Here is a 13747-nt window from a genome sequence, read left to right as displayed (position 1 = left end):
CTATCTAATTATAGATCACAGTATTACAGAAGGGAAAATGATTTTCAGCCTAGATATTTACATTTTCTACCAATCACATGTGAAAGTGGAAAAGCAACATATTCCATCACAGGTAAAAGAGGATGACTTGGGATACAGACAACAGGAACCAACACCTGGGAATAGGGAATGCAGGTACCAGTACAACAGCCATGATCCAGGCCTAAGACTGTCCATCCAGAAGGACGATAAAGAGGGAGTCTCCACGAGAAAATATAACAAAGGGAGCACAGAAGAAAATGCCTGTCAAGTATTTGAAAGCGCTATGGAGAACTTTTGAAAATAGTGATAATCACCTAGAAAATCAAGCAAATGAAAATAATTGAAGGTATTGGGTTGACTGGTGGTCTGTCAAAAGATGTCCACATCCTACTGCTGGAAACCTGTGAATGTGACCTTATTTGGAAAGACAAAAGATCTTTCCAGGTATAATTAAGGCTCTTGAGATGAGATCACCCTGGATTAGCCAGGTTGGACCTATTTCCAATGATAAGTTGGCCTTACAAGACACATATAGAGCACAGACAAGAGGAGGAGAAGGCCATGTGAAGACAGAGGCAAGATTAGAGTGATATGACCACAAGCCAAGGAACTCCTGCCGCCATCAGAAGCGGGAGGAGGCAGGATACATTCTCCTCCTTAGCCTTTGAAGGGTGTGCAGCCCTGCTCAATTTCAGATGCTCAGCCTCCAGAGCTGGAGGTGAATACACTACTTCTGTTTTAAGTCAACAAGTTGTAATTTATTAAAGCAGTTCTAGGAAACTAATACCTGGAGTAATTTAATTTTAGGAGAAATTGAAAAATATACAAAAAGAAAGCAATCAGAATACACAATGTGACTCAAAATTAATATTTTTATATTTTATTTTATTACATATAAAAATTAATGCTAAAAGAAAAAATGACATATTAGGAAAATTTTTTCAACATATAACAAACTTAGTCTAGCGCTAACATAAAGCTAAATAAATATTTGCTTTATGTTGAATTAATTGTTAAGGTAGAAGAGCTATAATATTGGGTTAGTCAAAAAGTTCCTTTGAGTTTTCCCATAACATCTTACAGAAGAACTCAAACGAACTTTTTGGCCAATACATTAAAAGGTAAGACAATCTAAAGGAAAAATAAAGAGTATAGACAATGCAAAGATAAAGAAATACAAGTGGGAATAAAAAAAATGAATAAAATTATTCTCAGTAATGACTTAAGAAAAGCAAAATTTTAAAAAGATCGTAATTTTTGCCCAACACATGGCAGAAATTTAAAAGACTGAACATATCCAATACTGTCAAGAGTATGGGGAATAACTCTTACATACTGTTACTAGGTGTTCAGAAAGGAACAACATTATTACAAGGCCATTTGGTAGAACCTAACAAAATGTTAAATGTGCTTGATCTTTGTCCTATGAGTTCTATTGATAAGACTTGATCCTCCAGAAATAATCCTTCAAATTTTGTACAAGGATATTCATGTTGGCAACATGTAATAACAACAAACTGTGAAAACCTAAATATCTATCAATAAATTAATGTTTTATATGGATATGGAATACTTTGCAGGTGTTATAAAAGAACAAGGGAATCGTAAATGTACTGCCATTGCAGGGTGTCTGTGATATATTATTGGGTGGGAAAGGAAGTGCAGCAAAACAATATAGAATTACCTTTTTACAAAGAACTACATTTACATGTTTATGTATGTAAACATGTGCATATATGCTTGTACATGTATAGAAAACAGACTGGAAAGATATTCACCAATCTCCCTCTGAGAATGGTAGTGGGAGAATGGAGTAAGGGGAAAATATTTTCACTTTTTACTCTATATTCCAAAATTTTTAAAAATTTACGACATAAAAACATTAACTTTGTCTTTGAAATAAATGGAAAAATAAAATTTGACAAGTGTATTTGTTTTCTGATTTTAAAATTAACTACCGTGGTTTTTAAATGTGTCTGCAAATCCTTTGACACTTCTCCATTCAAAAGGTAGAAACTAAATCCCTTCCCTTTGAATGAGGGCCAGATTAAGTCACTCACTTCTAACAAACAGATTGTGGTAAAAGTGCTGCTATGGGATTTCTGAGGCTAGATCATAAAAAGGATGGCTCTCTCTCTCTCTCGCTCGCTCTCTCTCTTGATTGTCCTTGGGGAATCCAGTTACCTCATGACTTGAGGACACTCAAACAGCTCTTTGGAAAGGATCACATGGAGAGGAACTGAGGCCTCCTGCCAGCAACCAATACCAATTTGCCAGCCAGATCCTCCAGCTCCAGCTAAGCTTTAATAAGTCTGCAGTCCCTGAACCTCATGAGAAAACCTGAGCCAGAACCGTCAACCAAACCATACCCAAATTCCCAGCCCACAGAAAAGGCAAGGAATAATAAATGCTGATTGTTGCTTTATGCCACTAAATCTGGGGGTAATCTGTTCAGCAACAATAAATAACAAATACCTACCAATTTCCCTCTGGAGAGCAGAGTGGGGAAATGGAGAGTTTTGGGGTTTTTTTTTTAAGTTTTACCTTTTTTCTTTATACATTTATGATTGTTTGGCTTTTTAAAGTCATTTATATTTAAACAAAGAAAAATAAAGTTAGACTTTTAAGTATATTCCAAAAAATTGTTTTTCCTGACCTTAAAAATAACACTAGTGAAAAAGGACAAAGTTGGAGGACTGACACTGCCCACTTTCAAGACTCACTATATTGCAATAATAATCCAAAAAGAGTGATATTGGAAAACAGATAAGTAGAGCAAGAAAACAGAATAAAGAGCCCAGAAACAGACCCATGCAAATACAGTCAACTGATCTTTCGCAAAGGATCAAACACTGTTCAGTGAAGACAGGATAATCTTTTTAACAAATGGTGCTAGAACTACTGGACATCCACATGCCAAAAAATTTTAGATACTCAGCTTATACATTCCACAAAAATTAACTCAAAATGGATCACAGACCTAAATGTAAAACACAAAATTATGAACCTTCTAGAAGATAACAGAAAATCTAGGTGACCTTGGGTTTAATGCTACTGCTGCTGCTAAGTCGCTTCAGTTGTGCCCGACTCTGTGTGACCCCATAGATGGCAGCCCACCAGGCTCCGCCATCCCTGGGATTCTCCAGGCAAGAACACTGGAGTGAGTTGCCATTGCCTTCTCCAGTGCATGAAAGTGAAAAGTGAAAGTGAAGTCGCTCAGTCGTATCCGACTCTTAGCGACCCCATGGACTGCAGCCTACCAGGCTCCTCCGTCCATGGGATTTTCCAGGCAAGAGTACTGGAGTGGGGTGCCATTGCCTTCTCCGTTGGGTTTAATAGTGAGTTTTTAAATACACCACCAAGAGCGTGATCTGAGAAAGAAGGAAAAACTAACGTTAGACTTCATTACAATTAAAAACATCTGCTCTACAAAAGTCTCTGTTAAAAGACAAGCCACAGACTGGGAAAAATATTTGCAAAATATATATCTGACAAAGGATCCAAAATATACAAAGACTTCTTAAAACTCAATGATAAAAGACAACCCAAAAAACAGGCAAAATACACCTCACCGAAGATCATATACAGATGTCAAATGAGCATATGAAAACAGGCTCAATATCGTATTCTTAGGGAGCTGTAAATTAAAACAACAATAGATATCAATACGCCCCTCCCAGAATAGCTAAAATCTAAGAAACTGACACCACCAAATGCTGATGAGGATGTGGAACAACAAGAACTCTCATTTGTTGCTAATGTGAATGCAAAATGGTACAGCCATTTTGGAAGACAGTCTGGCAATGTCTTACAAAGGTAAATATAGTCTTACCATATGATCTAGCAACCATGCTCCTAGGTATTTATTCAAATGGGTTTAAACATTATATCTTCACAAAAATCTTCACACAAGTGTTCATAGAAGTCTTATTCATAATTGCCAAAATTGGAAGTGACAAAAATGTCCTTCAACAGATGAATGGACCACAAAAAAAAAAAGAAACCTCAAAACAAACAAACAAACCTGTAGTATACCTACTCAAAGGAATATTATTCAGTAATAGAAAGATATGAGCTATCAAGGCACAAAAAAACATGGAGAAACCTGGAATGCTTAGTGTAAAAAGGCAGGCTAAAAAAGCTGCATACTATATGATTGCAACTATATGGTACTCTGGGAGAGGCAAAATATAGGGGTACTGAAAAGATCAGTGAGTTCATCAGGTTGCCAGGAATTCAGGAGTAGGGATAGGAAGGGAATGAAATAGATGGAATATTTCAGGCATTAAAACTATATTGTATGATACTGTAATGATGCAGGCATGCACGCATGCTAAGTCACTTCAGTCGTGTCTAACTCTTTGCGACCCAGGGGACTGTAGACCTCTAGGCTCCTCTGTCCATGAGATTCTCCAGGTAAGAATACTGGAGTGAGTCGCCGTGCCCTCCTCATAATGATGGATATATATCAATATATATTTGTCAAAACCTATAGAAGTATAAACACAAAGGATGAACCCTCATCTAAACCATGGGCTTTAGTTAATAAAATGTCATTATTGGTTCACCAGTGATAACAAACATATCATACTGATGCAGGGTGTCATAGGGGAAACCGATAGGGAAAAGAGACAGAAAGGATATGGAGACTTCGGTTGCATTGTGTCGTACGCATGCTCAGTCGTGTCCGACTCTGCAACCCCATGGACAGAAGCCCGCCCAGCTTCTCTGTCCATGGAATTTTCCAGGCAAGAATACTGGAGTGGGTTGCCATTTCCTCCTCCAGGGGATCTTCCCAAACCAGGGATCAAACCCATGTCTACTGTGGCTCTTGCACTGGCAGGCAGATTCTTTACCACTGAGCCACTTGGTAATCCAGGGACTTCTGTACTATGTGCTAATTTTCTATAAACCTAAAACTGCTCTAAAAACTAAAGTCTATTTTTTTTTTTAAGTAGCACTAGCCAATTGAAGGAAAAGTTGAAATAAGATAATACAGCCACCTATAACCTCAGCAGAAAGACGACCACTGTTAACACCTGAGCTTAGTTCCCTCCAGTCGCTTTTCCAGTTTGGGGTTTTTTTTTTAAATGTCTATGCGTACATCATGTTTTTTTCTTATCTTAAAAAGAATTGAAATCATTCTGCAAAATCCATTCTGAAGGTTTATGGTCTAGTTTCAGTTTAGATTTTTAACTGCAAAGAAAGTAGCCCATATAAAACACTAGTGATACCAAAAACAGATCCTAGAGGGGCCAGTTGCTATGGGAATGATTGAAAATAAATTTCATTTCACACTACACCCTGGTAATGTACTGACCAGAAGGAAAGAGAAATATCAGGAGTAAGTCAGAAGGGTGGCCAAGAAAACTTCTAATCAGGAAGGCAAATACTTCAGCCTACTGAGGTTTCAAAGAAGCCAGTAGCATCACTTTGCAATTTAACTACTTATGTTCTTTCAGCAGCCATGTCAATGTGGGGAAAGGACCCAGGCAAGGCGGCTGGAATACATTCTCTCTCTTCTTCACTGACAGTTTGATGGCCAAATAGCCAGCAGGTCTCTCTCAGGATGTGGGCTGTCTCAGCAGTGTGGCGCAAAGCCAGGAAAAAAAAAATCACTCCTTCTCTCCAAAGGAGATGCTGCAAATGTTCAGTTCAGTTCAGTCGCTCAGTCGTGTCCGACTCTCTGCGACCCCATGAATTGCAGCACGCCAGGCCTCTCTGTCCATCACCAACTCCTGGAGTTTACCCAAACCCATGTCCATCGAGTCGGTGATGCCATCCAACCATCTCATCCTCTGTCGTCCCCTTCTCCTCCCGCCCCCAATCCTACCCAGCATTAGGGTCTTTTCCAATGAGTCAACCCTTCGCATGAAGTGGCCAAAGTATTGGAGCTTCAGCTTCAACATCAGACCTTCCAATGAACACCCAGGATTGATCTCTTTTAGGATGGATTGATTGGATCTCCTTGCAGTCCAAGAAACTCTCAAGAGTCTTCTCCAACACCACAGTTCAAAAGCATCAATTCTGCGGCGCTCAGCTTTCTTCACCGTCCAACTCTCACATCCATACATGACCACTGGAAAAACCATAGTCTTGACTAGACGGACTTTTGTTGGCAAAGTAATGTCTCTGCTTTTAAACATTCTATCTAGGTTGGCCATAACCTTCCTTCCAAGTAGTAAGCGTCTTTTAATTTCATGGCTGCAGTCACCATCAGCAGTGATTCTGGAGCCCAAAAAAGTAAAGTCTGACACTGTTTCCACTGTTTCCCCATCTATTTCCCATGGAGTGATGGGACCAGATGCCATGATCTTAGTTTTCTGAACGTTGAGCTTTAAGCCAACTTTTTCACTCTCCTCCTTCACCTTCATCAAGAGGCTCTTTTGAACATTTCCTGCAAATGTTCAGGAAGCTGCAAAGCTCAGGCTAGAGGTGATCAGTCTGGACATTGCATTGGCCCTTAACACTGGAGTGGGCCCTGGGTGTCCCGCACTGTACAGGGGTTAACACTTTAGATGCTGGATCATGGGGCAGTCTGGAGGTTCTGGTGGATGGACCAGGAGGCCAGAGGGTAGGGGGCATTCCAGGAGCTCAGGCGAGTGACTATTTTCACACAAAAGAATCTTAACATATGAAAAAGCAAAAGACTAGATCAGGGTGTACCAACTGATTTCTCACCTTCCCACAACCAACACTTTTATGAAAGACGAGACGGTTTAGAACACACCCCAGGGGCAGCCTTGAAGGGGAAAAGCAGAGCCGATACCACAGACAGACGGTGGTAACTGTTCCCATCTCAGGGAAGAGCACAGCTTTACCATCAAACAGATCCATTTCATACTTGGCTCTGCCAAATGTTACTATAAATTATATAATCCCCACTTTCCTCATCTGTAAAAGGAGTGTAATGGTTTCTCCTCCATGAGTTTATGATAATGAGATAAGGCCTGGGAGGTGCTAGCCAAAATGCCTGGCACAGAAGTGCTCATCCGATATAGCTGCCGTGGCTGCCACCACCATTAGAGATGGCTGGTCTGTGCTCCTGATCTGTATCCTTTTTCTTTGTTAACACAGCTAGTGGCCCCATCGCCCTTTCTCTGTCCATATTCCAACATAGATGTCCAGTCACTATTGCCATAGAAATACAAAGTCCCCAGAGTGTGAAATATCAGGCAGTTATCTTTTTCCTACAGCATCCCAGGAACAGTTCTATACTCTGGAGAGAGACAAAGACTTCTGATGCCAAACCATTCCAAATCACAAAGCTATTGATACAGTTATGGACACTTTGGGTAACAGACTCTAACTCAAAGCATAGGAATTAGGATTAGAGTTGCCAGGCATCATCAAGGCTGCAGAAAACCCAGGATTAGAGTAAACAGTGATTGATTGATTACCAACATATGACATCATTTCCAAATGGTACAAAAGAATATCCAGCTGTTTGCTTTGTTTCTTTAAGCTTAGTGACTTCATATTTTTGTTTTTAAAAAATCAATATTGAAAACTATAGATAATCAAACATACATCTGTCTGCATTTCCCAGAAATGACAACTGTTAACATCTGTTAAGTTCGCATTGAGTCCTTTTTTTTAAAAAAATAAGACAGATAAAATTAAAATCTATTTCCTTCCCTACTCCCAAATCCGTTTATCTACAATTTCTATCAAGAATTTATCTTTGTCTAACCCAGTTCTACTTTATTCTTTCCCTTATAGAAATTTTCTTTTTTTCTAATAGAAAGCAAATAAAAGGAAACAATGTACAAGGGAAGATGTCTATGTGAAGAGAAGCTGCACCAGGACACACTCTCACCTGCTCCAGGCACAGCACACGCTCACTGCAGGCAAAGGCTATCAGGGGTCATTCTGCATACGCAGACCTACCAACATCTAGGAAGCAGTGCAGAACCCCCTAAGGCCTGCGACTGAACTCCCAAAGGCTTACCTGGGTCCAGGTGCGTGAAAGAGCCCACCACAAAGTCCAGGGTGGACACAGCGAGCAGGAGCAGCAGCAGCAGCTGGAGGCGGATTATCCATTTGACACCTGCTAGGTTAATTCCCAGCAAGGCCAGAAGCACGGCGACTGAAATTCCTCGCACGGCCCAGATATTCCTGAGACTCAGCAGATCTGAGACGGATTCAGCGAAGCCGGTGATGTACATGGCACCTGCAACACACTGACAGGCATCTCCAGGTAGGAAGAGTCACCAAGAAAAAAACAAAGCCTCAGGGCTGCCTGGCACTGAGGACCCTGCTCACCTTCGAAATTCAACACCCAGAAAGCAGCAAGGGGGCTAAACGAGCCCTTCTCCCCCAGGAGCCCTTCCCGGGGCCCCGTTCCTTCTTGCCTACATCTCTCCCACCATCCACAGGGGAGAATGACTATCAGTGGTAACTAACATGAAAAGACTATGGGAGGAAGAAGATGGGGCTTTGGCCCAAAGAGACCTTGAGACTCTCCTGTGAAGAACTAAATAGAGCATACAAACACAAGGTGAGGGTGGGGTCCTATCTCAGAGCCTTAGAAGGGCACTGAAGCAAACCTTAGTGTTTTCTCTATTTCTTTGAATGTGTTACTATTATTTTTTAAATTACCTAAAACTTGGAAATGAGAAAAAAAATAAGCAGCACATTCTGCCAATGTCATATGGAACATTTCATGCAAAAATGGGCTCAATGAAGGACAGAAATGGTAGAGACTTAACAGAAGCAGAAGATATTAAGAAGAGGTGGCAAGAATACACAGAAGAACTGTACAAAAGATATCTTCACTACCCAGATAATCACGATGGTGTGATCACTCACCGAGAGCCAGACATCCTGGAATGTGAAGTCAAGTGGGCCTTAGGAAGCATCACTACGAACAAAGCTAGTGGAGGTGACGGAATTCCAGTTGAGCTATTTCAAATCCTCAAAGATGATGCTGTGAATGTGCTGCACTCAATATGGCAGCAAATTTGGAAAACTCAGCAGTGGCCACAGGACTGGATAGGTCACTTTTCATTCCAATCCCAAAGAATGCCAAAGAATGCTCAAACTACCGCACAATTGCACTCATCTCACATGCTAGTAAAGTAATGCTCAAAATTCTCCAAGCCAGGCTTCAGCAATACATGAACCATGAACTTCCAGTTGTTCAAGCTGGTTTTAGAAAAGGCAGAGGAACCAGAGATCAAATTGCCAACATTTACTGAATCATCAAAAAAGCAAGAGAGTTCCAGAAAAACATCTATTTCTGCTTTATTACTATGCCAAAGCCTTTGACTGTGTAGATCACCATAAACTGTGGAAAATTCTTCAAGAGATGGGAATACCAGACCATCTGACCTGTCTCTTGAGAAACCTGTATGCACTTCTGCTACTGCTAAGTCGCTTCAGTCGTGTCCGACTCTGTGCGACCCCATAGACGGCAGCCCATCAGGCTCCCCCGTCCCTGGGATTCTCCAGGCAAGAACACTGGAGTGCGTTGCCATTTCCTTCTTCAATGCATGAAAGTGAAAAGTGAAAGTGAAGTCGCTCAGTCGTGTCCGACTCTTAGCGACCCCATGGACTGCAGCCTATCAGGCTCCTCCATCCATGGGATTTTCCAGGCAAGAGTACTGGAGTGGGGTGCCATTGCCTTCTCTGGGAAGCAACAAAAGACTGGTTCCAAATAGGAAAAGGAGTACGTCAAGGCTGTATATTGTCACCCTGCTTATTTAACTTATATGCAGAGTACATCATGAGACATGCTGGGCTGGAAGAAGCACAAGCTGGAATCAAGATTGCTGGGAGAAATGTCAATAACCTCAGATATGCAGATGACACCACCCTTATGGCAGAAAACGAAGAACTAAAGAGCATCTTGATGAAAGTCAAAGAGGAGAGTGAAAAAGTTGCCTTAAAACTAAACATTCAGAAAACTAAGATCATGGCATCCAGTCCCATCACTTCATGGCAAATAGATGGGGAAACAGTGGAAACAGTGGCTCACTTTATTTTTCTGGGCTCCAAAATTACTGCAGATGGTGATTGCAGCAATGAAATTAAAAGACACTTGCTCCTTGGAAGGAAAGTTATGACCAACCTTGACAGCATATTAAAAAGCAGAGACATTACTTTGCCAACAAAGGTCCGTCTAGTCAAGGCTATGGTTTCTCCAGTAGTCATTTATGGATGTGAGAGTTGGACTATAAAGAAAGCTGAGTGCTGAGGAATTGATGCTTTTGAACTGTGGTATTGGAGAAGACTCCTGAGGGTCCCTTGGACTCCAAGGAGATCCAAGCAGTCCATCCTAAAGGAAATCAGTCCTGGATGTTCATTGGAAGGATTGATGTTGAAGCTGAAACTCCAATACTTTGGCCACCTGATGTGAAGAGCTAACTCATTGGAAAAGACCCTGATACTGGGAAAGATTGATGGCAGGAGAAGGGGAGGACAGAGGATGAGATGGTTGGATGGCATCACTGACTCAATGGACATGAATTTGGGTAAATACTGGGAGTTGGTGATGGACAGGGAAGCCTGGCATGCTGTAGTTCATGGGGTCGTAAAGAGTCAAACACAACTGAGCAACTGAACTGAACTGAACTGATGGAACAAAGGTTACCCAAGGACTGTCTAGGTGAAAGTACTTAGTCCTACTCACTGTTTCAGACTCAGTGAAGTTACATGTTAACTTACAGATTTTTTTTTTCCAGCAGAGATGCACAGAACTTCTGGGTGGAAGAGATAACACCAAACATTAGGGTTTATTTTCCTGTATGAAATTAACTGGTTTTGTATCTAACCTAGCAATCTTATCCTTACATTTATTCATGAAACTGCTTAACTAGGAACTTATGGATCTGATCTGTATCTGTCCAAGATCCACACCTCACTCAACTTTAACATCTTACTGGCTCCTCTACTAATCAATGAGTCAAAGAAACTCTCTGGCACATGTTTATATTTGCCTGAGAGTCAAGATGTTACCCGTTAAAAAATATGTGAAGCACAATTTCAAATAAACATTTGAAAAAAATACCAACCTCACTTTCCATAGTTCTTCAGCCCCCTGTCACTCTGCACTTACTGCTCTCACAGGAAATAAATTCTACTCAAGCTTCAGTCAAGTTCCTCCTTCATGAGGCCTTTCCTCATCCTCCATTTTATGAATGAATACTATGCTTACTGCTGGTATGTGTGTATATATATACATATACATATATATACACAATAGAATATTATATAATGCAATTATATACAATAAAATACTACTCAGTCATTTAAAAAAATGAAATAATGCCATTTGCAGCAACATGGATGGATCTAGAGATTATCGTAGTAAGTGAAGCAAGTCAGAACGAGAAAGACAAATACCATATGATATCAGTTATGTGTGGGCTTCCCTGGTGGCTCAGATGGTAAAGAATCCACCTGCAAAGAGAGACCTGGATTTGATTCCTGGGTTGGCAAGATCCCTTGGAGGAGGGCATGACAACCCACTCTAGTATTCTTGCTGGAAAATCTCCTGGACAGAGGAGCCTGGTGGGCTACAGTCCATGGGGTCACAAAGAGTCAGACATGACTGAGTGACTAACCACAGCATAGCATCAGTTATATATGGAATCTAAAATATGACACAAATGAAACCATTTACAAAACAGACTCACAACAGAGAGAACAGACTTGTGGTTGCCAAGGGAGAAGGGGTTTAGGGAGGGATGGAGTGGAGGTCAGGGTTAACAGACACAAACTATTACATATATAGAATGAATAAAGGTTAGCACAGAGAACTGTATAGCACAGAGAACTAAATTCAATACCCTATGATAAACCATAATGGAAAGAATATACTTTAATTTTTTAAAAGAGTTTAAATAGCAAAAAAAGAAGAAATCACCTCAAAAAAAAAAAAAACGTTATTGTTAGGATTAAATGAGATAATTCGTGTAAAATCCTAGAGCAACACCTGGCTCATAGTTAGAGTTGCAGAAATAATAGCTATTAGCATTATCATTATTGTTGATGTTATTGTTGTTGAGTCGTAGCTACTGAAGAAAAGGAAACAGCCATGAATTTAATAAAATACTTTGCAAGTGCTAAATAGATGATGGTACTGTCACTGGAAATTTGCAACACAAGTTATAAATAAAGATTTTTGAAACTGAAGAGATTTACTTTTAGGGGAAAGTTTTGACAGCCCAAAATTAAATCATCTTCTCAAAAACCTAAGGATTTGAGGGTAAGAGGTAAGAGTAACTAAGGTAAAAGTATCAGAGATTTCATATTTGGTATGTGGAGGAGCTGATAAGTAATGTTTTTATTTGGGAAGTATAGAAAAAGCATAATTACAGCTTCTAAAAGCAGATAGTAATTACCCAAAGAATGAAAAGCATAGTAGAATTTCCAAATCAACAAGGGGGAAAATAGAACAGAAATAAATTTAAGCCATGTTGGCAAAATGAGAAATTTTTTAAATTTCAAATTATCTAGAAAGCAATAAAAAGAATTTATTCTAAAACTTGAGAAGCACCTTAATCCTGCATTCAGAAGAGGGAAAACTACAATTCCAATTTTCTTTAATAGTTTAAAAATACAGGAACAAAGTATTAAGAAGTGATTTTAAAAATCAATATAAATACAAAGATAGTCAGAAGAAATATTTAATAAAAGGATATATGAAATTAATAAAATGAAAGGAAAAAACAAAAGAAAGTATACAAAGAACAAAGCTGATTTTTTCTTTTTTGAGATCAGTAAAATACAATAACACCTGACAGCCTGATTAAGAAGAGAAAGTACAAAGATATAGACTTTTAGAAGTGAGAAAAGAAATAAAACTACTCTTACATAAGAGAGTTAAAAAATGAATAGAAAATGAATGTATCATGAATTACAGTACATCCATATCACACAATACTAAGCAACTAGTTTAAAAGCATGACTTCAAGGCATTGACCTGGCAGAATGTCAATGACTTCTTGTTCAGTGATAAATACAAGTCATAGAATAGGTTATGAAATTTGTCCCCATCTTTGTAAAACCAAGCAAGTGCTTCAAACACCCATAAATTCATGTCAGTGAACACAAGGGAAGGTGCTGAAGAGGACACTTGGTGTTCACACTGGTTACCACAGGAGGGGACGGAAATGACCTTTCCATCTCCATTATCTCTGATGTGCTACCCGGTTACAGTGCACATCATTTTGCAATTTTAAAGAAATTTTATCAAGGAAAATAAAAACAAACATATTTAGAGTATTATTCTGTTTATGCAAAAACTGCATCTGGGCACAGTGCCTCTAGGACACAAGGCTCCCCCGTGGCCCGATCACTGCCAGCGAGCTCAGGTCTGGCCTGGGCTCCCCTAGGGAGAGGTATGGACCATAGTGGCTGCCAGCGGTTGCTCAGAGCAATCCAACCACCTTAGACATGGTCTACCTTCCGTGAAGCTCCTCTTCACTAGAAAATATCTCTTTCGATTTCATGTGTAAATCTCCCAAGAATTTACTATATTTAAAAAATTTTTTTATCTCCTCTTAAAGTTTAGAATCACAAGCATTCCTTTTTCTCTTTGGTCCTCTACAGAGAACTCCTAACCCTCTGACACAGGAACCAGAAGGTGTCACCCACTATATTTTCAGGGTGTAACACTTCCCTTTGAAAGAATTTGTTTTTTTAAAAAAACGCGTTTTCACAATCATAGGCATTTTTCTTTCCAGAAAGAAAATCTACCTAGAAGATAGAGCTGCCTCTC

General features: G+C 39.8%; 1 protein-coding gene across 2 annotated transcripts in view; it reads right to left on the bottom strand.

The window, feature by feature from the left end:
- SLC12A8 (solute carrier family 12 member 8) overlaps positions 1-13747 on the bottom strand; it is a 141562-nt gene that overhangs the window by 98168 nt on the left and 29647 nt on the right. For both annotated transcript variants that reach the window (XM_081571698.1, XM_081571699.1), the window contains one exon: positions 7973-8204. In XM_081571698.1, coding sequence (XP_081427824.1) covers positions 7973-8204 — 232 coding nt within the window. The remainder of the gene's footprint in view (positions 1-7972; positions 8205-13747) is intronic.

Source organism: Giraffa tippelskirchi, chromosome 2 (assembly GCF_054371585.1).
Source record: "Giraffa tippelskirchi isolate mGirTip1 chromosome 2, T2T-mGirTip1v1.2.pri, whole genome shotgun sequence".
NCBI lineage: Eukaryota > Metazoa > Chordata > Mammalia > Artiodactyla > Giraffidae > Giraffa > Giraffa tippelskirchi.
Note: the sequence above shows the minus strand (reverse complement) of the source record. Positions and strands in the feature narration are given on the sequence as shown.